Source organism: Ursus maritimus, unplaced genomic scaffold (genome assembly GCF_017311325.1).
Source record: "Ursus maritimus isolate PB19 unplaced genomic scaffold, ASM1731132v1 scaffold_22, whole genome shotgun sequence".
In the NCBI taxonomy this organism is placed as follows: Eukaryota; Metazoa; Chordata; class Mammalia; order Carnivora; family Ursidae; genus Ursus; species Ursus maritimus.
The window spans coordinates 22,595,941-22,620,412 of NW_024424675.1; the positions used below are offsets into that span (position 1 = coordinate 22,595,941).

The 24,472-nt window shown below is 42.1% G+C and overlaps 1 protein-coding gene across 4 annotated transcripts in view; it reads left to right on the top strand.

Moving 5' to 3' along the window:
• The first annotated feature begins 3,013 nt into the window (after positions 1-3,013).
• The window catches only part of ASXL1 (ASXL transcriptional regulator 1), a 75,341-nt gene continuing 53,882 nt past the window's right edge, over positions 3,014-24,472 (top strand). For 3 of the 4 annotated variants that reach the window (XM_040638148.1, XM_040638151.1, XM_040638152.1), the window contains exons 1-4: positions 3,014-3,108; positions 8,539-8,621; positions 9,611-9,613; positions 10,935-11,043. In XM_040638148.1, coding sequence (XP_040494082.1) covers positions 3,052-3,108; positions 8,539-8,621; positions 9,611-9,613; positions 10,935-11,043 — 252 coding nt within the window. In that variant the 5' untranslated portion in view covers positions 3,014-3,051. The remainder of the gene's footprint in view (positions 3,109-8,538; positions 8,622-9,610; positions 9,614-10,934; positions 11,044-24,472) is intronic. The other variant, XM_040638150.1, reaches the window with a different exon arrangement.

The window sequence follows — 24,472 nt, forward strand, 5'->3', positions numbered from 1 at the left end:
ATGTAGGCTTGTTTTTTGGTGCTTCTGACAACAGAATAAACGTGTCTTGCTCACTTAAAAAAATCACAGCTACTTAAGTTTTAATGACTAAAATCATTTTTTCAACATATTTTGTACAGTCCTCTGAACATACTCTTTTCACATGTAACTATGATGTCATTAGTTTCTGGTTGATTCTGTAAGGGCAGAGACCTTGAAATAGTCACATCTGGATTCCCCCATGGTTTGACCCAACTGTGAGAGCCAGTCACTATTGGCTGAAAGAATTAAAGGCATTTTCAGTGTATTCATTTTTTTTTTTTTTTTTTTTTTTTGCCGCTGGAATAAGTTACCACAGATTTAGTGGCTTAAAACAACATCCATTTATGTCTTACACTTTCTGTGGCCCAGAAGTCCGTATATAGTATGGTTCAGTTGGTTCTCCGATAAGGCTAAAATCAAGGTGTTGGCAGGATTGCATTCCTTTCTGCAGACTTGGCGGGAGGGGGGGGAATACCCGCTTGCAAGTTCATTCAGGTTGTGAGAATTCTGTTCCATGAATTTCTAGAACTGAGGTCGTGTTACTTGCTGGCAGGGCGTGTTCTCAGCTTCTAGAGGCTGCCTACGTTCCCTGGCTCCTGGCCCCCTTCAAAGCCAGCAACACTGGGTTGAGTTCCTCTCAAGCTTCAAACTTGATTCTTCTGCATCTCTCCAAAGCATGTCTTCTGTGGTGGTGGTCTACTCTTGAGGGTCCATGTGATTATACAGGGCTCATCTATATAATCCAGGACAATCTCGCTGTTGTGTAGTCCCTAATTCTATCTTCAAAAGCAATTTCCCAGTGGAATGTAACATACTCGTAGGTTCTAGGGACTAGGGCATAGATGGTTTGGGGGGGGGGTGTTGGAGAGGACATTATTCTGCCCTCAGGGCTTGTACTAAACATGTAAATTTTTGAGTGAATCTTTTCTAGTTACTCCTTGGAGGTCACAGGAGGGTGAAAGTTACTCAAGAAGAAAACAGTTGAAACAAGTCAAATGACTTGTCAAAGGTTACTGTGTCAGCTGTAGATTAAAAACAACTTTTGTCAAAAAAATCAGGTCAAACAATTTGGTGGTGGTAGGGGGTTGTTCTTCCTTTCCACTTTCTTGGGGTGAAGGAAGAAGGGGAGACATTTTTTAGTTAACCTTTTACAGTCTATTCACTTTGCGGTATTTTATTGGGCGTGAACATCTGTGTGATGAGCATTAAAGCAGGAGCACTGGATTCCACGGTGTTAGGGTTAGGCAACACGGTATGGGTCTTCTCGAGGCGCTGGCTCTTCCATGTGCTAACATCAGGGAGAGGGTTCTTTCCTCACCCAGGGAAACATTTCAAATGTGGCCTTTGACCCTGCCTCCCTAATTGTTAAGAGCTGTTCATTAATCCAGCCCAAAACTGATTTTAGGATTGTTTCTGGACAAATAAGTACAGAAAACCTGTGTGGTACTCTGAACCTCATTTCATTTCATACTCTGCAACCAAGGCTCAGAGAGGCTAAGTCCATTGTCCATTGTCTCTCAGCTTATACTAATTATTAAACACTCGTTCTATGCCAGGAGCCAAATTATATGGACCTAATGTCACACCCTCTTCCAATCTGCCAGGTGTTCTATGTTAATTTTAATCCCAATAGTGCTGTGAGGTATTAGACTAATGTAGATTAAAAAACTGAGGCTCTAGTTTTAGGTCGATACCCGGGGGGTGACTTAGCCAAGATTCCAGCATCGGTCCACTTGACTCCAGGGCCTGTGTTCTTTTCAGGGTACACCTCTAAAAAGGCCTCAAGTGTATTCTGGTCAGTATGGTCCCAAAGTCCAAGTTCTTTACCCCTCCTTATCACGAAGTTAGCCAAATAGTAAGAATGTTCTAGGCTGCGGGTGCAGCTTCTGCAAACATAGCGGTATTAGGAGCGTAATAGCACAGGAGGAAATGGGGAACTGTTTAGGTTCATCAAACGTGGAATAACCGTTTTACTGGTATGAGTGTCTCATTGTCTCATTATTATGCGGCAGTGAGTCATTTAGGGCAGGACCAAGAGGGAAAGTCCTGTCCCTTGTCATCTTCGTGAAGTGTCGGTGAGAACCGTTTAGGCGGGGAGAGGCACAAAGTGAGCACTGGGAGTCGAGCTACCACCAGTTCTCCCATCTCCACCCTTAACCGCCCAGCTGCCGGGATGCGAGAAGCGCCGGAAGGGTTAAGTGTGGCTGGAGAGCCCAGCCACCGCCCCTTCCCAGCATCGCTTCCCAGAATGCCTCAGGCTCCCAGCCAGTTCCCGCACCTCGCGAGACTCCGCCCCGTCTCTTCCCCGAACGACTGCCCGTCCCCCTTCTTTACCGAGCTCTGGGCGAGGCGGAGGAAGGTAGGGGAGGGCGGAAAAGAACCGCGAGGTACGCCGGGAAGTGTGGTCCAAGCGTTTCTTGCAGCCATATTCTTCCGGAGCGGGGGAGTCCAGAGAGGCAGTCGGGACTACAATTCCCAGCAGCCCTTTCGGTTTGTTTTTGTTCAAAAAAAAAAAAAACCCACACTCCCCCTCCTCACTCTTCACACACACTCACACACACACACACCCACGGCAGACACGCACACACCCGGGCGCCGAAGGGAAAGCCGCGTCTCGCCTTCCTGCCCCACCGCCAGTCCTGTCTCGGCCCCTCAGCAGAGCGGGAAAGCGGAGGCTGGAGCCGTGACCTCTGACCCCGTGGTTATGCGGAGCCGCCGCATTCCTTAGCGATCGCGGGGCTGCCGCCGCTGCTGCCGCCGCCGCCGCCGCCGCCGTGGGCGACTGACGCAGCGCGGGCGCGTGGAGCCGCCGCCACCCCTCCCCACCGCCGCCCTCGCGCCGGGTCTCGCGCCAGCCGGTCCCCGGGCGCCCGCCCCCTCTCCCCGGCCGCACCCGAGTCCTTGCGCGCCGCCGCCGCCACGCGCCCCCCGCCGCCACCGCTGCCCCAGCTCCGCGCCGCCGCCACCCGCCCCGCCCGGAGGTCCCGCGTGGAGCCGCCGCCGCCGCCACCGCCGCCGGGGAGGAGGAGGATGAAGGACAAACAGAAGAGGAAGAAGGAGCGCACGTGGGCCGAGGCCGCGCGCCTGGTGAGGCGGGCCGCCGAGGGGGCTCAGTGGGGGACGTGGGGGGTGGGCTAGCCGAGCCCCCTCCACGGGGAGGGGGAGGGGCGAAGCCCTGCCCACTGCAGGAGGGGGCGGGGCCACAATTTCTCTAGGAACGGGATGGCTTCCCCCCCCACCTCAGGCGTTGGGTGGGGGAGAGGTCCCCCGCCGGTTGGATGTGGCGCCTTTTTCTGCAGCTCCCCCCACCCCCTAAATTCCTGCGGAGGGGCGAGCTGGCAGGCCGGCTCCTCCCCCTCTGGGCGGCGGGGCCCCAGCCTCCCCTCCCCCACTATTTGGCGGCGTCTGGGGGTCTGGGGCAGCTTCGTTTATGCACTCGGGGGAGTTAGGTTTCCGGGAAGGGTCGGAAGCTCCTCCCTCGCTTCCTGGTGGGCATCGGGGTGGTGCGTTTGACTCCAGGGGTCGGAAAACACCCCCAGTTTTAAGGACGCGAGTGACATTTTGAGGTTTCCCAATTTAAGCCAGGTGTGTGGAGGGACGCAAGTGCTCACTCCCAGGTGGAACCCTGAGCAGTGGTTCTCAAACTTTAGTGTCTTGTTGGGGACACTTGGGAGATTCTTAGGAATGCTCGTTCTAGGGCCCTACTTAAGGTCTTCTGAGTCTGAAATTCAAACCGAGTAGAGCCTGAATGTCTTCCTTTTAACCAGTTTCCCATGTTGACTGTAATGCAGGTGGCCCGGGACCACACTTTGAGAAACGCTGACTAGTGTTTTACTTCATAAGCTAGACTGGAGATAGGCACTCCGCAGAGAACTGACTCTACTTTGCAAAGAACGTATGTGTGTGTCCTCCTCTCCTTAGTGTCCTGGTGCATGTATACATGAAGTGTTGGACAAAGACCAAGTGTCTCTGAAGGTACTGCTCACTGAGGACTTAGCAGAGGAGGGAGTAATTGGAGTGTTGAAGCTGCCTAGTGAAGAGGGTTGTGGATTTTATTTTCATAGCGTCAGAGGACTTGTAAACGAAATACCTTCCTTTTGGATTTGCACCCACAAAGCTAAGACACTGTGAGACATGTTCTTATAAAATCTTGGCAGATGACAATAGTAACTTCTCCCAGAGATGTCACTTCCTCAAGAACTGTCACAGCAGGGTTCTAGTGCGGATAGCATACATGTCTCTTGACACCTTGTAGTTTATATATAATTGCTGTAATTCACTTTTAATGATGAATGAAGTTTCACCTTCTAATCTTTTACTTTATTGGGAAGTGAGGTTCCTTTCTCAAAGATGTTGTGCAAAGAGATGACTGTTGTGTTGGGGGTCGTCACAACTCTATGGTACACCTTTTTCTTAGAGCATGTAAAACCCAGTTATTGTAAGAACTAAAGCTGTTTGGTTTACAAGAGAATTTTCACTGGTGTTCCTGATTGTCTTCCCCAGGCACTTGTTGCCCAATGGACACAAATAGCAAGTGTGTGTGCGCTCAGGTTTCATGCTTCAGTTCATTTGTTTTGGTTTGACACATGAAATTGGAAGATTCTGAAGTTCTGAATATTTTTTGATTCAGTCAAAATTGGAAGCTTTGGCTAGCCTTGAGATCTCTTGGAAATTTTAGGATTTCTCCAATGTTGCCTCACCTGGAAACAAATTTAGGCCTGAAGGAGAGGAGGGGAGAGCCAAAGGATGTGCTTGCTCTCTTTCTCCTCAGGGTTGAGTCTTGGGTGTTCATTGAAATTCTCCTCTAAGTTTCTGTTATGCAGGTGTTTATGACTCTGGGCACCAAAAGGAAATTCGCTTGCCAGAGTTTTACTTGTTAGAGGTAGGTGAAAGTACCTTCAAATCCTGTGTTATTTATGTTCTGACAGAATTCTAAAGTTCACTTGTCTCAAAGCTCTTTTGGCTCTTACTAGTTGAAAGACTTCAGGAATTCAGGGTCCACTGTTCTGTTAAGCCTCTTTAGGGTCTCGAACTTACTGTGATCTGAACTCCAGTATCAGGTTGTTAATTTTGTTTTATCATTGGCTTGACTTCATGCCAGATTATCTGAATAAGGTCTTTCTTTTTGTTTTATGGGCCTTCATTAAAAAATACTATGAACAGGAATGACTTTGTAGTGCCATTAAACACGTGAAAGACGACCTGTGGAAACATGGTGCGTAATTGTGCATATCTTTTATTGTTTTTTATTAGAATTTTCTGTCCCTTTGGATGGGACCATTTGGTAGGTGAGGGGCAACTTTTTAGAGTCTTCTCCCCATTTAAAGAAAACTGCAACACCAAGTGCTGGGGAGCTTGTGAGAGCTTATGCTGAACAGAGAACAGTTTTGGCTAGAGAAAGCTGTAATGGCATGTCAGGCAATTAAATCTACTCTTTGGACAGGTGAATTTGGAGTGCTTGCCATGGCAATCAGATGCACTTGCTTTGGGGTGGTTTCATATTGCTCCTGACCTTGCTTGGATGGGTGGCTAGAGTGATACTGGGAATTCTTAAAAACTAATTTGGTAGGAAGGAAGAGACTTCTGGAGAATTTCAGTAGTGTAGTGTACCCCAGGAGATTGACTTTTGCAGATGCTAATTATGTTGTCGAGAAGTAGATACACTTTCCAAACATTCTGTAGTATTGTCTTCTAGATATGAGGTAGACTTTAGAGGGTTGGATGGTATAAATCCTCCTGCTTATTAGGAACAATTTGTTTGGGAGAAATAGCCAAGGGGATTTCCCTTTAAATGGAATGTCCTTAAATGGATTCTCCCTGGCTTTGAGAAACTCTTCATTGTACGCTTTATCTTTCACTTTGATTCATGACTGACCATTCTTACATCAAACATTTTTTTTCTCTTTGAAGTAGGAGAAGAGATACTTTTTTTTTTTTTAAAGTGTGCTAGAAAGACAGGGACTAGGAATAGAACACTGCTGAATTGTTCTTGTACTAAAAGCTGGAGGCATTTACAATTATAATAAAAGCGAATACTTTGTATCTTTTGATATAACTTCCTTTTAGAGATTTTGTTTCCTCTGTCTTAGAGTCTCAGGCTCTTCCTGACTGCTGTTTAAATAATTGGTAACTAATTTGTCAGAGTCATGCTTCTTTTTTAAAAAAATTAGGGTACAAAAATTCGCTAGCTCAGCTCTCATTTAGTATCAAAGAAGTGATATCTGTGGCTGTGAACGTTAGTAGCTTGTAACAGGGTTTGTTGTGGGTTTGTTCAGGTCAACACTGCTTAACTTGGCACTCAGATTCTTGGAATACAGAGATGGGTAAGGTTTCCCTTGAGGAACTTACAGTCTTCTGGGAATGGAGAAGGTCTAGACCCATGAATAGCATTTTACTACGTGCGTGGTAGGTGCCATCGTAGATGTACATATGATAAACAGACATCCTGGTTCAGGCTTATTGTCCAGGCATCATCATGACTAGTTCCTCATTTCACTCACAAGTGTCCCCATTTTGTAAATTACATGTGTTGTGGACTATGAGGACACTGAAAAGAGACATTTAACTCTGCCTGGCAGAGATCAGAGAAGGCTTCCTGGAGGGAGGTGCTTTGCAAACTAAATCTTGAAGAGTGAGTAGAAGTTATGCCCATCGAGGAGGATGTTAGGAGCTGGTGACAAGGAGCTGGTGGTGTGTGCGCACGCTTCTGCACAGGGTGGAGAATGTGGGAATTGGGTAGAACTACACATAGTTATTGGAATGTGAAGTTGTGGAGTATCAGTTTGGCAGCCAGGTAGAGAGACAGGCAGAGACCAGATTCCGAGGGCCTTGTGTGCCAGGCCCGTGAGCAGGTATTTGTGCCAGGCTCCGTAGGCACTTCCATGATCTGCAGTCTGTAAAACAACTCTTAGGGGAAGACATCAATATCCTTCCATCGCAAGTGGGGCAACCGAGGCTCAGGGTGGGTAGGTAACTTGCCCAGGTTTAGAAGGCCAGCATTTAAATCCAGGTCCGTCTGGTTCTAAAGCCTGTGCTTTTCCAGTGAGCTGGTGAGCTCTTCAGAAGCTTTGGCCTTTGCTGTATGTGATTAGGTTGCTGTTGAAGAATTGTAAAGTGGGGAAAGTGTGAGGGCAGATATATTTTGTTGGGTTGACCTCAGGCTATAGCGGGTAAGTTCTGCAGGAGCAGGAATTTGGTCTTGTTTACTGCTGAATTCTGGAATTGTCCCTGGCACAAGTAAGTATTTCATGTATTTGTGGAGTGAAGGGTGGTAGCAGAGGAAGAATGGATTTGAGGAACGCAGGGCTGGTTGCAGCGATATTAGTGAAGGGGCTGTGTGTTGGGTGAGGGAAGGAACTGGGGGACAGGTGAGAGTGAGGGGTGCTGCCTAGGTCTCTGTATTAGGTGATGGAGGAAGAGGGGCAATGGATTGGAGTTGCCAGTTAGATGAATTAGAACAGATGATCAAGGTGGTCTGTCAGTACAGAAGTGAATATTTGAGTTGGAAGCTGGGGAGAAGCCCTGGCTAGAGGTGAATATTTGGGAGTTAGCAGAATATTGGTAGTAGTTGAAGCTGTGAGAGTGCTACTTGAAGAGAATGTAAAAATTGAAGAGAGAGGCTAACAACGGGAACACGGTAAATAGGGGCTTTATTTCAGCACCTGCTTCTCCAAAGCTTGACTTCCTTTAGTACTAAGGGCTCATGTTCTTCCACAGGGAGAACCTTTAGCAGCAGTCCTGACAGACTTCTTGCTTTACATTTTATTTGTGACAAAGCCGCACTTACTTAGTTGTTACAGTTAAGTGGCTGTAAGATGTTGTGTGGAGTAGCCTCAGCGGCCGCTGGTACACACAGTACAAAGATACTGACGGGCTTTTCCCTCCCCAAGAAGGAGAGCATTTCTGAAACAGCTCAGCTCCTTCTCGTGAGAGCTGCCGTTGCTCACTAAGGACCTGCTGCCATGACGTGGTTAGAGATGGTGCTAACATAAATGGGACATTCTGTTTCTCGTTGCTTTGCCTGCACCGGTCCTACAGAATCAGAGCCTCGTGTTGCCAAATGGGAAAAGGTACTGTGACAGTTAACACCAGAATTTCACAACACAGTGGCAAAAACCCATCACTTAAAAATACAGGTACTACTCAGACTTCCTCGGGAAAAAAATCTGAATGCATTTCTGTGTCGTCATTATTGTGTAGCTCTGTGTCTGCTGTGGTTTAGTCGTGTGAGTAACATGAAGTTAAGCAGTAACCGGGGTTGCTGAGGCCCCACCCATGTACCATAGCATGTACGCTAAGAAGATGGGTGTTTTTAGAATTAAGAATTAGAAAATTTACGTTTATTTCAGTCACTTTTAGCAACATCTTAGATACGTAATTTGGTTTCTGACGCAGTGCTAACTGGAAAAACTAGATTGTTAGCAGTGGTACCTCGCAGCAGAACTGTAGCTCAGGATGTAGACTGATGGATGTAAATGGAAATTGTGCACTCAAATCAGAACATTTATATTTCTTCAGGTACTAGAAAACTACTCGGATGCTCCAATGACACCAAAACAGATTCTGCAGGTCATAGAGGCAGAAGGACTAAAGGAAATGAGGTTTGTATTGTTCTTGTTGTTCAAGAGGGTTTCATGGGACATATGTCTTTCTGTAGATACTTAGTGACGTGATTAAGTGTATATATGCCTTCTCTTTCTTTCTGTCTCTCATTCTCTGTGTCTCTCCCCACCTCCCCCCGCCCCAGTCTGGTGTGGTATAAAACTATCTCCCAGGTTGTGTGTCCTCTTGGGTGGAGGGTGGGAGTGGGTGGACATCCATTTGTTTTCATTAGCGATGTAGCGGCCTTCCCTATTCTTGCTCTCCCTTAAATCTTGACATGGAGTGTGTTCCTTTTGTAAGAAATCCACGCATTTTCTTTTGTATTCTCTCTTGCGCATTTTAGTAGTAGAGAAGGGGCAGACTCTGATAGGCTCTGTCTTGTTTAAAACTTCCCTTCTTTCTGTATCCCTGAAGTTCTTTGTTTCAGGATCAAAAGAAGGGTGGGCTCATCACCATAACACCACTAGCCTTTTTTCCTCCCTACTGAGTCTTGCCATTCATCATAGGAATGTACTAAAGTTTAACGTGACCTTGACTTTATTCTCCTATGATGTAGTTTTCCTAGAAAAGCAACAAGTTAGAAACAAAAGGAATTGCAGGCATGAAAATCAGTGGCTGTGTTTAATCCTTTTTTCTCTTCACTCTCACCCCAGTCCCCTTTTTCTTTAATTTAAATGAAAGAGGAGAGCACAACACAGTCTCCCTTCTTGGGACTCAGAACAAACAGCATATGTTTTAGCTGGTTAAGCTTTAGCTGCTTGAAATTGTTGACCTTTTAGGGTCAAAAGACCCTCACTTTCCAGTTATCAGTTCAAATAGTCTCAAGCTGACAGTTTGTGGGGAGGGAGGGTTAGGATCGTGTAGATCACATTCATTTAAATAGTACCTATGCACTGTGTAGTGTTATAATTGTGCTTTATTTTTGTTTTTATGGGCTATTTCCCATCATGCTGCTGTCTGCACTGCTGTTGGACCACTGTACCTATAGAAGGTAAATTAGTCCCTTTGGGACAGATGAAATTGAGAACTTTAACTTGTTTCTGCTTCTTGCTCTTATAGGAATTAATGAAGCAGTCATGGTGGCTCGTGATGAGTGAGCAGCTCTGTAATTTGTAGACAGAGGTATAGTGTGTAGGAGTCACACTGTTCTGCTGAAGGACTCTGCCAGCATGCCGTTCCCCCTTGTAGCAGAGATGTTAGCACACCCACTTGATACTCCAGATTCTGCACAAGGTTTCTTGTATAGAGATTGGTTCTTGGTGAAAATTTTTTTAGCATCCAGTGTGTTCCAAAGCAGAATAAGTAATAAGGTTGTTTTTTTTTAATGGCTTTTTTAGACTCAGAATTTATTTTTAACACTGCATAAATTAAGGCTTCTGGTTCTGAAAGATCTTAAGAGGCTTTACTTAAGATATTTGTATATTTTTAACATACTGGCGAGACGGACGAGACGGTGCACAGGTGAATCTTAGCACTAACATGCTAGTGCCAAACTCAGTTAATATTAATAATGGACATTTGTCTGTGTTTTTGACAGCTGTTCTATTTTAAGATTCAGTAAATGGCCTCTAATTCACTGAGTTATTGTTTTGCAGCCAACTACTGTAGCAGGGAGTGTGAAATATCTTAAGGATCCATCTTTTTTTCATTATTGGGAACCAGATCCATTTGACTGACTTTTCTTTTTAAGTTTAAATTTAAGTGATTGCTCCTGGGTAGATGTAGAGTAAAACCCATTCTCTCCCCATCCCAACAGAGAAAAAGCACATGAAATACTCTTCTTTTGTGTGCTTATTTGCAAATATTTAACTGGGGATAAAAAGGTGTGCTTGTTTTCTTGGGACAGCACCGTTGATTCTGTGGTCTTTGTGTTGATAGTGTTATGTGGCAGTTTCTGAGCATGATATATGCAGGTCACATTACAGTTTTGCTTTTAATATTAAAATTTAATTTTTAAAATTTAATAAAAATATTGGGTAATACTTTTTTTTTTAACTCCCTGAATTTGAACAGTCATTGTGTACTTTTTCTAAATGTCTTTGAGAACTTGGTTGATATTGTCAAAAGGCACTAAGGAAGTGCCAGGTGTGGAACAAGGGAATCACATACCATGTCCTGCCTGGGTGTGGTTGATGGGGATTTCATTTGTTGCCCTGTGCTACTTTCAAAGTGAAATTGTCATGGGCTCTTTTCTGCTGTATTTCTTGCTCTGCTGCTTCTTGATTTAAGAATGAGTTGGAGGGTGTTGAATCTTTGAGTAAATAGGCATATAGATTTCTATAACCCTCATCCATCCTTGTATGTTTTTACAGCGGGACATCCCCTCTGGCGTGTCTCAATGCCATGTTACATTCCAATTCAAGAGGAGGAGAGGGGCTGTTTTATAAACTGCCTGGCCGAATCAGCCTGTTCACACTCAAGGTAAGTAATATCAATTCTGTTATTAAACTTTTAGTGTAAGAGTCACCTGGTAGGTCTGGGATGAGACCCGTGAATTTGCATTTCTAATAGGCAGGTGATGGTGATGTTGTTGGTCCTAAATGGTACTTTGAGATGTTCTAGGGGGAACAGGGTATTAGGAATTCTTTCGTCAGATCAGCTATTTTGTCTTTTCAGAAAGTCGTATCAGCTATTCATCTTTCCTTTGTTCATATCTTTGCAGATTGTATGCAATAGGGGGATAAGAATGTGTGGGGGTAACTGCAAATGTGCTTTAATTAGGATTTTGTTTGTAATAGTATCGTGAAAGATAAATTACTGGGCAGCTAAAATAAGACCTACTCTATGGAATATAACTGACATGTGAATATCCTTGTGGAAATTCGAAAACTCATTAGCTTTTTCTAAGTGATGCTAATTACAAAGGAAGAAAACTTAAATCAGGTAGAGTTCACAGTGAAGCTTAAATAGAGCTGAAATGAATAGGCTAATTATTTTTCTACTATTTGTGATATAAATGGCTATCATTTAAACCAGGGGTTGGCAAACTTTCTGTAAAGGGCCAGATAATAAATACTTTAGGTTTTGTGGACCGTACTGTCTCTATCATAATTATTCACCTCTGCCATTGTAGCAGGAAGGCAGGCATAGACAGATCATAAATGAGTGGGCAAGGTTGTATTCCAATAAAACTTTATTTACAAAGACAGTGAGAGAGCCAGATTTGGCTTTGGGCTATGGTTTGCTGACCTGATTTAGGCGTAGATGACCTGTTGATGAGGAAACTGAAAATTTGATGCCATCCTTTCTACTCATCCATAATGTGGTTATAAATTTCATTAGTCTGTATACAAACTTTTCCCTTTTAGTCTAATTTTCTTTAATTCAAAATTAAAACACTTGTGTGAATATCAATGATACAACCTACGGTCATTAAACTTGATGTTTATGTATACTTCAAATGTATCTTATATTCAGATGTCTGTGCTGTTTTCTATATTTTAACTTCTAAAATTTTGGACTTCTTTTGTTAAAGAGGCTGCATAATGTAATGTCAGGAACTGAACCTTGGGGAGAAATAGAGCGCTGAGTTCAAAACCTAGTTTTATAACCTGGGACACATTTAACCCTTCTTTATGTTGGTGTATGCATACCTGACACAGAGTCAGTCCTTAATAAATGGTAGCTTTTTCTGTATTCCTTTAGGTTCTTTATTATTAATGACATTTTTCTATTACATATTATGCATTGTTGTATATAATATAATGGTACGTAGTTGTGTATAATTGTAATTGTTTGTATTATGTATATTACAAATATGCATGTTGATGGCATATTTCTATTTTAAGTGGGAGGAGAAATACCTTTTTCTGTGAACACAGAGTAGGAATGGAGTTTCATTTGTCTTTATAGCTTGGCCGCAATTTGCTTTATTCCTTTCTACGTACTTTAGAATGTATGTTTCAAGAACAAGTACGTTCTCCTACAATAACCATGATTTCATTATCACATTCAAGAAAATTAACATTGATACAGTAGTATATATAGTCCGTATTCAAATTGTCTCTGGTTCCACAAATATCTTTATAGCTTATTTTTTCAGTCCAGCATCTAATCAAGGATCGTGCGTTTCAAAAATAAGACAAAAACAGAGAGGGAGGCAAACCATAAGAGACTCTTAACTCTAGGAAACAAACTGAGGATTGCTGGAGGGGAGGTAGGTTGGGGATGGGCTAACTAGGTGATGGACATTAAGGAGGGCACTTGATTTAATGAGCCCTGGGTGTTATATGCAACTGATGAATCACTAAACTCTACCTCTGAAACTAATATACTATATGTTAATTAATTTGAATTTAAATAAAAAAATTAAAAAAAAAGAATCCTGCATTTCATTTGGTTGTCATGTCTCTTTAATCTTAGTTAATGTAGAACAGTTCCCTTGCCTTGTTTTGTCTTTTATGGCATTGATATTTTTGAACAGTTCAGGTCAGTAGTTTTGTGGAATTAAATGCATTTTTGAAGGACTAATAAAAGTGTAGAAATCTTGGTTATTTCCGGACTTCTTTCTGTTTTCACTGCTAGATCATGTCCACTCCAGGTTGTAGCACAGAGCCACTCAGCGATGAAGGATGGAAATGATGGGATGTATGGTACAGTGGTAGTTTGGTCTGGTTCTTGCCTATAATAAAGGCCCGGAAGGCACAAGTTATTTAATTACATTTCTCTTTTTTTTCCTTTGGAAAATGCTAGTGATACCTCTGAAATCCTGTGGCGTTTTCTTTGCCTAACTTACCTCTCACGTGTTAAGAAAAAGCATGTGCAGAACGCCTTGTAGTTTTTCTGCCCCCTGCTTAGAAATCTCTTCTAGTGGGCCATCAAGGTCAGAATTCTATTTATCCATGGGATTTTGCTACTTAGTTGAAAACAGGAATTTTTTTTTTCGGTTCTGGATACATTTGTGTGGCTTTATCTATGATTACTAAAGGTTTACTGATAAGCTGGAGTCTTTTGGGGCATGCCACAGGGTTCCTTCTCTGATAAAAAGTTGTTTTGGGTAATGTGATGGTACATTTGACACTTTATATATAGATGTTGCATCAGTCCCCAGAGCTAGTCCTCAAGGATGGATGGGATAGATGAAATCTATCCATGCTTTGAATTCTTGATTTGAATTGCTTTCCTTAAGCCTTTCCTGAAGTCAGCTGTCAGTGTCCATCATTGCCTGGTTGGAGGTAGGATTCATACTGTTTTTTACACTTGGGATTTCCCATTCTTACAAAGCCACTCTGAGTTTCTTTGTAGTGTTCTACGTTTTTAGGACTTTGATGCTGAACTACTGTGCTTTGTCGACTTGGTGGTTGTGTCACTGGTGAGTTTAGCCTGTATTGGTTTTTGCAGTGCTCACTGTCAGGCGTTAACTGTGGTCCTGCGAATGTTGTTCATTTTTATTGTGGAGGGATTCTCACATCGGTAGGTCACTTATGTTACTTACGGCTATTTGCACTTTATTATATCTCACATATGATAAAGGGCTCAGCCTTCAGGGTCTTTTAGCCCAATTTAACAAGCCACGTTGGATTTTTTTAATATATAGAATATTTTTATAAGAGTGTGAAAAAAGAGAAATGGATGACTATACTTAAGTATCCATCCATTAAAATCCAGTTTGCAGATAAAAGAAAGGAAAAAGCAAATGGAGGAAGAGAGGGAGATAATTATTGCAGTCCCACAATGTTATTTATATGACTACAATTAAAATATTCACGTACAACTCCACACTTAAAGCAATTTCAAAGCTATTTATGTTACTGTTAAATACTGAGAAGAACAAAGGAAATAAGCCTAGACTTAGATACAGTAAAATCATGGAGTCTATCATTTGAAAGGCAGTATCAGAGAACATTTTGATTTTTTTTTTTTTAAGATTTTATTTATTTGAGACAGGGAGAGAGAGTACAGAGGGAGAGGGAGAAGCAGACTCCTCCCCCCTGAGCAGGGAGCCTTATGCCGGGCTCATTCCCAGGACCCCAAGATCATGACCTGAGCTGAAGGCAGACGCTTAACCAACTGAGCTACCCAGGCACCCCAACATTTTGCTTTTTGATATGTGCACAGCAAGTAGGGTGGTCTTTTTTTTTTTTTTTTAAGATTTTATTTATATATTTGTCAGAGTGTGAGAGCCCCAGTGCACACAAGCAGGGGGAGCTGCAGGCAGAGGGAGAAGCAGGCTCCCTGCTGAGCAAAGAGCCTGATGCTGTTAGATCCCAGGACCCTGGGATCATGACCTGAGTGGAAAGCAGATATCAACGGACTGAGCCACCCAGGCATCCCAGGGTGGTGTTTTAAAAATGCAGATCACATATCACTATCATGCATATGGCCCTTGGCTACCTCTGTGATCTGCTCTCCTAGCACTTTCCCCTTGGTCATTATACTAAAGCCACCCTGGTCTTCACTTTGTTTCTCAAACACCCACGACTTGTGTCCACTGTAGGGCCCTTGCACTTGCTAGCCCCTCTGCCTAGAAAGCTCTATGGTAACTTCTTGTCATTTGGTTCTTAATGCAAAAGTATCTTTCCAGTGAAAGTATCTCTACCCATCTAATTCCACATCATCAGGAGGGTTTTTGTTTTGTTTTTTTTTAAAGATTTTATTTATTTACTTGACAGAGACAGCCAGCGAGAGAGGGAACACAAGCAGGGGGAGTGGGAGAGGAAGAAGCAGGCTCCTAGCGGAGAAGCCTGATGTGGGGGCTCGATCGCAGAATGGTGGGATCATGCCCTGAGCCCAAGGCAGAGGCTTAACGACTGCGCCACCCAGGCGCCCTGAGGAGGGTTTTTGTTTGTTTCATAGCCCTATGGGTATCAGAAATTACTTGGCTGTTGTTAGCCTCTGCACTAGTGTAGGAGTGCAGGGATTTTGTTTTACTGTATCCCCTGTGTCTGGCACACAATAGGTACTTAGTATTGGCTGGATGAAAAGTAGATGATGGTATCATCAAAATCTTAGCTAGTCAGTTCTCCTTGTAATTCACCTTTCCTTTATATCAGTTTTATTATAGAATATGCATATTTTAGGTTATTTTTTCTTCTCAGCAAGTCGACTTCTAAGAACCCTTTTTTTTTCTTGCCCTCTTTAGAGCAGTTCTACATAAATCTGTGAAAGAATCTGCTGACACTAGAAGTAAATCTCTCCATGACTATGGCCATAATCTGGTTCCTCTTAATTGCTAAAGGCGGAAACTGAGCCATCAGAAACAATTTAAACATTTTAGGCATGTTTTAGATAGGATGTTGTTATTCATTTTAGAGGTTTGAACTTTGATCACTTTGTTAGAAAAAAGAATTTCTACTTTCGTTTAAAACAAGTAGTGACATTTTAAGACAATGTCTTCGATAGTCTGTTAGCCTTATCGAATATATCTTTTAAATGCTTAGAATCTTAGGATTTTAGTGTGGGAGGGGTTCAGGTCATCCAGTTCATTTTCATTGTGCAGTTAGATAACTGAGCTTCTAACAGATTAAACGATGTATCTGTGATCATACATTTGTGTGACAAATGCATATAGCCAAGTTGGGACTAGAACCCAGGGCCCCCACCTTTTGAGTTTAATAAAGAGTTTTTCTGTAGGTTTAATGACGTTTGGTCATTTCATCTTTTGAAGCATCTTGTGAGTTCTTTGATATTTCTCTCTGTAGTGAAAATCCTTAAAATTGTTAAGCCAAATAGCTTTTCATGTCCCTAGATGTGACTCTTTAGTTATGACTGGTTGAATTTCTGCACTCTGCATTAATTATATTGGCATTTCGGATCGTAGGTATTCTTTTCTATGCTAGAATAAGTGATCTATAGTGATATAAGAGCATTGGACTGGGTAGGAGTCAAGTTCTGGGTTCCAGCGTAGCACCTCATGTCTTACTGAATCTCCATTTATACTTCTTTGTCTCTGACACTCAGGAGTTGAAATAGATGGGTCACTTAAATACTTGAGCTGTAAAGTCCTTTTATGTCATGAAATGGAGCTCGGAAATACAAATAGATGGCTGTGAAGCTGCTCCGGAGGGCCCACCTTCTCCGTCTCTTACGAGTTCTGCCATCCCAACCCCCTGCCCCAAGCGCTCAGGGATCTTTCCCAGACCCTGAAACTCTGTTGAAAACCTTCTAGAGTAAAAATTCGGTAAAGATTCTTCCTGTGCTCCCATTCTAGCATCTAGACTATTTTGTATGAAAAGTCAGCATGGGTTATTTTTCTTTCTTGTTCTTTTGTGATGCATTTGGTATTTACTGGAGGCAGACCATTTTATTGTAAGCCCTGTTCCACTCTGAACTGTAGGAGGTCGGCACAGAAGGCCCAAGTTAGTAGAGCAGTACCATTTGCTCTGGCTAATAGTAGTAGCAGTTTGATTTTGATGGAGGCTTTGACCCCTCAGTTGGTAAAATGTTCCTTATTTGTTTGAATAATTCTCAAGGGATGTCTGGATCTGCCTGTGGAAAAGGAGGTATTCTGTTGTTTGGTAGGATTTGCAGCTGGCTCAGGGAGAAGAGAGAACTTGATTGTTCTTAGAGCCCTGGTCAGGCTCTGGTTTTATGTCTAAGAGATGAGCTGCCTTTTGTCCTTCTACTTCCTGAAGTTCAAAGCCCTGTGGGAAAGGTCAGGTACCAGAGGTTTCGAAAGCACTGCCACTGGAATGATTTTGTGGTCGTTCAGGGGGGTGGGCAGGATGATAATTTCAGGGTTGCTAAAGTGATGTATATTTTTAAAACAAAAAGCTTATACTTTTGAAGTGTGATTTTAAGGCACCAGGGTTCTAGGAAAATGAGGAGATTGTTCCAGGCTTCCTTGGGACTGTGTTTGAAAAACACTTTCTTTGGGTCAGCCAGTATGAAAACTGTATGATCTCTTCTCAGTGCTTCAGATCAGACTTTTTGGGAGAGTTATTTGAGGAACTTGTTTAGTCTAAGAAAGTTGCTTCTTCTAGCTTAGCTAAATCCGGAAGGAAAGCTGGAAACTGATGTTTGAGTGCTAACTGTATTCCAGACAGCCATCATACTTGTCACATTGGTCTCTTTGAAACATAAATATGTCTCCTAACTCCTGTAATAATGGGGAAGCAGCCCAAGAGAGAGTTTAAGTAAATGGGACCAAGTCACATTTTTTGGTTGAGAGATTTGTATTCAACACATGGAGGACAGGCTTTAGGACGTTTGAAGTTTTGACTGTATGAGTTGGTTCTCAAATGTTTGGGAGCATTTTTAAATTCTGTGTGCATCCCAAGGCAGGAAAGGGAAGGGCAGCAAAAAAGGTGTCTGTTCCTGTGTTCTGGGAGATGCTTTTTTGATTCATTTGTACTATATGGGCTTTCACATGTGTGCCTTTATGTGTCAGCTAACCCCTTGTTTTAGTCTCTTTGATTCTGTGTGCCAGTTTTTCTTGGGTCAGTTAACTCTGGACAATTTCCTTTGACTTCTAACTTCTTGTAATTTTTTTGGTCTCCATTCCCATTGCAACCACCTTAGTCTAAGTTACCCTCAGAGACTGGATACCAAAACAGCTCTTCCTTTCACTTTTGCCCCCTCAGCATCCACTTTGCTCTTTGGTAATCCACACAGCAGCCAGAGGGATTTTTTTTTTTTTTTTTAAACGTAATTTGATCATGACACATTTCTGTTTAGTGTCTCTCAATGGTTTCCTATGGCATTTACCAAAAAAATCCAGACCTTGCCCAGCCACACTGCCCTTCTCTCTGTTCTTTGAATTCCTTAAGCTCTTTTGAGTTTTGTTTTTAAAGATTTTTTGTTTATTTATTTGACAGAGATAGAGACAGCCAGCGAGAGAGGGAACACAAGCAGGGGGAGTGGGAGAGGAAGAAGCAGGCTCATAGCGGAGGAGCCTGATGTGGGGCTCGATCCCATAACGCTGGGATCACGCCCTGAGCCGAAGGCAGACGCTTAACCGCTGTGCCACCCAGGCGCCCCAGCTCTTTCGAGTTTTAGTGTCTCCCATTTGGGTCTCTCTTCTGCTTTTCCCTGGTTATAGGTCTCAAGTGTCAGTACCTCAGAAACTTTATATCTAAATTAGATTTTCCTGTTGTGCCCCGAACTTTACTTCTGATTACTTACACGTTTACGGTTATATAATTATTTAGGTGATTGTTTGATATGTCTCTTCTGACTAGATCTTGGGGTAGAGAATTGGTATTATTTTGTCCTTGGCTATATCCTCAGCATCTATCATAGGAAGTGCTCAGTAAATGTTTGTTGGATAAATGCAGTAGAAAAACCCATAGAAGGAGATCGTTATTCCATGAGTGGTAGCAGTTCTCTTTGACAAATAGTTGAATTGGTTTAGGATAGTAATTTTTAGTATCAAAGTTGAAATATACAGTATGGAATGTTTACCAGCATCTCTTTTCCATAAAATGAAGTATTTGAAAATCTCCAAAATGTAAGTTTTATTCTCTCAAAAGAAAAAAAAAAGTAAGGTCCAGTGTTGCTTTTGAAGTTTAGTGCCATTTTGATACCTGGTCTTCTGTATATGCCCCCCCACCCCTCCTCCCCTTTTTCTACTGCTAGTATTTGAAAGCTTTTAGAATTTTTTCCATGAGTATGTACTTTAGTGTGGGTCATTTTTCACCCTACGTCCCTTACTCAAATGTCTGACGATCTTGGTTGAGGGACGATTCTTTATTTAAGAGTGAGGCTCTTAAACACTAGTGGGAAATTCAGTACATTGTGGTTTTGTGGCCTCGCTTGTCTCCTGCAGCAGTGGGAATGGTTGTTGCTTAAATGCATGGTGCTGGAGTAAGGATATCTGTGTCCTCCTAATGCAGACTTTTAATAATCCCCATGTTCTCAATCCCATCCTCATCCTTGTCTGCCATGGTTTTTCGTGGTTTAAATTCTGAGCGTCTCTGGAATCTAGGGGATAAATCCACTTGGTTTTCAATACCCCTCTCTGCAACACTTAGATTTCATCTTCCTTTGTTTTTGTAACTTGTTTCCTTTGCTTCTCTGTTTCTTTTTCGTTGACAACTTCCAAAGTAGACCTCCAACCTGGATATTTTTCCCTGGACACCAAACTTGTATCTGTCCAGTTGTCTATTCAATATCTCTATTTGGTTACTGATGGCATCTCAGAATTAACATGTATAAAACCAATTTTCGATTTTCCCACCCCATACCTGTTTCACCCTTGTCTTGCCTGTATCAGTTAGGGGGAAGTCCATGTTCTAAATTGCTTAGGTTAGAAACCTTGGAGTTGTCTTTGACTCCTTTCTTTTGTTTTCATGGCACATGTAATCTTCAGTAAGCCCTGTTTGCTTAACTTTCAGAATATGTCCATTTTTCCACTACCCCGGGGCCACCTTCCTGGTTTAAACCACCATCGTCTTTATCCTTTCTCCTAGATTATTATGGTAACTTCCTAACTGGTCTCCTTGCTTTCCACTCTGGTCACTCTTCTCAGCTCTGGAGCCAGGAAGATTTTTTTTTTTTTTTTTTTTTTTTAATAGCCTCCACTCATAGTGTGGAGCGCATCACGGGGCTTGAACTCACAGTCGTGAGATAGAGACCTGAGCCAAGATTAGGATTTGGACGCTTAACTGACTGAGCCACCCAGGTGCCCCAGGCAGATTTTTTTTTTTTTTTTTTAATGTCAGATCATGTCATTTCTCTGCTCAGAACCATCCAGGGTCATGGCCCCCTCCCTCCCCTTCACTTACGGTCAAGGCCAAAAGCCTTAGAGTTGCTTGCAGGGCCCTGATGAGATTTGCCCCCACCCACACTCTCGTCGCCTTTCTTCTTACTCTCTTCCTCTGGTTCACTCTACTGGATAAACGCACTGGCCTCGTTGGTGGTCCTTGGACATGCTGCCATGGTTCTCTCAGGGCTTTTTTTCCTTGCTGTTTCAGCTGTCTGCCATGCTTCCCCCCCCCCCATACCTTTGTGCCTTGCTCCCACACCCCTTCAAGTCTTGCTCAGATCATACCCTAACCCCTCTGCACCCCTCAGTACTCCCCTCTTCCCTGCCTTATCTTTTTCTTCGTGGTATTTATAACTGGCTGATAATCTGCATATCATTTGCTGTGTATTCACTGCTATTGTCTGTCTCCTTTGACTAGAACATAAACTCCCTAGAGGAGGGGTTTTTAATTTTAGTTACTGTTGTCTCTCAGTAAATATTTGTGTGAGCAAAAGTATCATAGTTTCTTTCTTTTAATTTGATAATACAGTGAATTATGTTAATAGATTTTTTTTCCAGTGCTCAAACATCCTTGTATTCCTAGGATAAATGTCACTTTGACATGGTTTTCTTTTTAAACATACATTGACGGATTTAGTATGAATCATTTATTTAGGACTTTTACATCTGTATTCACAAGTGATAGATCTGTGATATTTTGATTTCAAACCTTATTCCGTTTTGGTATCAAAACAAGCTGTGCTGGTTTCCCGCTCTTGATGCTCTGAATTAGTCTAAGACAGGGCTTTGTTCTATTAGTAGAACACACGTAAAAAACCTGTTGGGCATTTTGAGAATATATTGTTTTTACTTTTTTTTTTATCGTGAAGTATATAATTTGCACAAAAGAGAGTCTATGCAGTTTGTGGTAAAGAGTAGCTGAAAAATAAACGGCATACTCCCGTGTTCACCAGCCAGCTCAGGAACAGAACACCCTTTACATTCTTTGAAACCTCTGAGCATGTCCCTTTCTCTCCCTGCTGAAGAGAACCACTAGTCTGATTTCCATAGTAATCACTCCCTCGCTTTTGTTTCTAGGTTTGCCCATAGGTCTGTATGGCTGAACATGCCTTTTAAAAAATAATCTTTATGTGAATGGAATCATGTATTTTTCCCTGAGTTGCTGCTTTTGCTTATCATTTCTGAGCTTGAAATGTGCTGGTGCATTTAGTTGACATACACCATGTTTTCTGCCGTGTGCTGTCTTACGGTGTGAATATGCCATGGTTTATTTGTCCATTTTCCTCTTGGTGCGTGTTTGGTTGTTGCTAGTTATCTCTGTAGCAGGCAGTGCTGCACTGAGCGCTTCTCTGCGTGTCTCCTGGTGCACGTGTGGAGTAGCTTCTCTAGGGTGTGTGTGTTGCTGGGAATGGGGCCGACCGGTGGTGGGCTTTGCGCGGGATCATCATTACTAGGAAGTACAGCTGCTTTTCAAAGTGGTCATATGAATGTACACTCCTTTCATAGTGTCTGAGAATTTCTTTTGCTTCACAGCCCAAGTATTGTGGATGTAAAATAGTATTTTGTGCTTTTTTCCCCTGTTCTTACGTTGTGGCATAATTTACATACAGTAGAATTTACCTGTTTCGATGTACTAATGTACAGTTCTGTGAGGTTTTTTTAAAGTTCATTTAATTTTTTTAGTTCACATTCGTTTTGACATTTTATTGGGCTGTTCAAAGGTATGCTGTAATGGCTTGAATGCAATTGCTCCAGTAAATGTTGGGGTTAACACGCTCCTCATTCCCCTAAAATTTAGCTTTACATTCGCATACAGAAAAATTTGCCCTTTCTAGGTTATAGTCCTTTGAGTTTGACAAATTATCATCATAATTAGTATTTAGAGCAGTACCATCATCCCCCAGAAACTTTCCCTGTGTCCTTTTATAGTCAGCTGCTCTCCACCCCAGCTCCTGGCAGCCGTTGATTTGTTTTCTATCCTTGTAGTTCTGCCTTCTCCAGAATGTCATATAAATGGAATCATGTATTATGTAGCCTTTTGAGTCTGGCTTCCTTTACTTTGTATGAGGTATTTGAGATTTAGCCATCTTGTAATGTATATCAACAGGTGGTTTCTTTTTTATTGCCGAGTGAAGTCCCATTGGGTGGATCTACCACATTTTGCTTATCCATTCGTCAGCTGATGGACATTTGGATTGTTTTCTCCTTGTGACTATTAAGAGTCATGCTATGAGTATTTGCGTACAAGTCTTTCTGTGGACATTTTCATTTTTCTTCGGTAGGTACCTTGGAGTAGAATTGCTGAGTTGTGTTGTAATTTCTGTTTTTTTGTTCTTTTTTTTTAAAGATTTTATTTATTTGACAGAGAGCATGCAAAAGAGGGGGAGAGAGAGGGGGAGAGGGAGAAGCAGGCTCCCCACTGAGCAGGGAGCCTGATGCGGGGCTTGATCCCAGAACCCTGAGATCATGTCCTGAGCTGAAGGCAGACGCTTAACCAACTGAGCTACCCAGGCGCCCCTGTAACTTCTGTTTAACTTTTCTAAGTAACAGCCAGACCGTTTTCCAAAGCGGCTATACCATCTTACATTTAAGTTTTTTTTGTTGTTTTTTGTTTGTTTGTTTAATAAAATTTCTCCTTTTTTCCTTTGGCAGTTCTTTTTTTCTTTTTTTTCTTTCTTTCTGAAATTGACTTTACTGTTGATAAAGGTGATCCAACTATTTCAAAATCAGTTTTTGCATGTTATAGTTTTTCCATCCTTTTGCTGTTAACCTATCTGTGTCTTTGTACTTAAGGTTTCTTTATATTTCTAGTTGGGTCTTGATTATTTTTTTTTTCCAGCCTAATAATTTCTGCCTTTTAATTGGGATGTTTGGACCATGTACGTTTAATGTAATTACTGATATGGTTGGATTAAGTCTCCTGTCTAGTTCTTTGTTTTTTCTTTTTGTTCTGTTTGTTCTTTCCTTTTTCCTTCTTTTCCTATCTTCTTTTGGATTATTTTTTAATATTCCTTTTTATCACCACTGTTAGCTTATTAACTATATTTCTTTAATTGTTTTCAGAAGTTGCTTTATCTTTTACAAAATGCATCTTTAACTTAAATAGGATTGAATAGGATTATGGCATTTCACATGGGATACAAGATTCTTATGATGCTGTTCTTCGGCTTACCCCCTCCTAGCCTTTGTGCTATGCTTTTCATACATTTTATTTTCTACATTTTGTGAAACATTATTATTTATTTTAAGGTCTTCTCTTTAATTTTAAAATGAGAGGAAAACCTTTTTTTTTAACCCGTGTTTACCATTTCTGGAGTTCTTTATTCGTTCGTTTTCCAGGTTTTCATTTGTTACTATTTTCCTTCCTCGGGAAGACCCTTCTTTAACACTTGCAGTGCAGATCTGCTATGACCAGTTCTCATAGCTTCTCTTTGTTTGACAGAGTCTTTATTTTGCCTTGAAGGATGTTATAGATAGATACCGTTTTTCTAGGTTTAAGAAGTGTGTTGTCCCCCCCCCCCCCAGCATTTTAAAGATATCCTTTGTCTTCTAGTTTGCATCGTCCTGACAAGTTTGTGGCAATTCTTGTGTTTGTTCCTCTCTTTTCTGTAGAAGCCTTTAAGATTCTTCTCCGTATCCTGGGTTTTGACAATTTGAGTGTCATGTATTGTGGTGAACTCAGATCTGTGAGTCAAATCTGAAAAAAAAATTTTGTTTAGGGATTTTATTTATTCATTTGAGAGAGAGAGAGAGAGCACAAACAGAGGGAGAGGCAGAGGGAGAGGGAGAAGCAGACTTCCCGCCGAGCTGGGAGCCTTACATGGGGCTCGATCCCCAGGAGATCATGACCTGAGCCGAAGGCAGATGCTTAACCATCTGAGCCACCCAGGCGCCCCAAATCTGGGAAATCTGTAACCATTATTTCTTCAGGTTTTTTTTTCCCCTGTTCTGTTTCTCCTGGGATTATGTATGTTTGACCACTTTTTATTGTCCCACATCACTTTTTCCACCCTTTTTTCTCCGTGCTTCATTTTGGGTACTTTCTGTTGCTACTGGCCTTTCCTTCTGCAGTATCTAATTTGCTGTTAATCTCAGCCAGTGAAATTTTCATTAGGTACAGTTTTTTTTTAATCTTTAGAAATTCTATTTGTTTCTTTTTTTTATCTTTCATTTTCGCCTCATGTTGTCTCTTTTAATCCTCAGTCA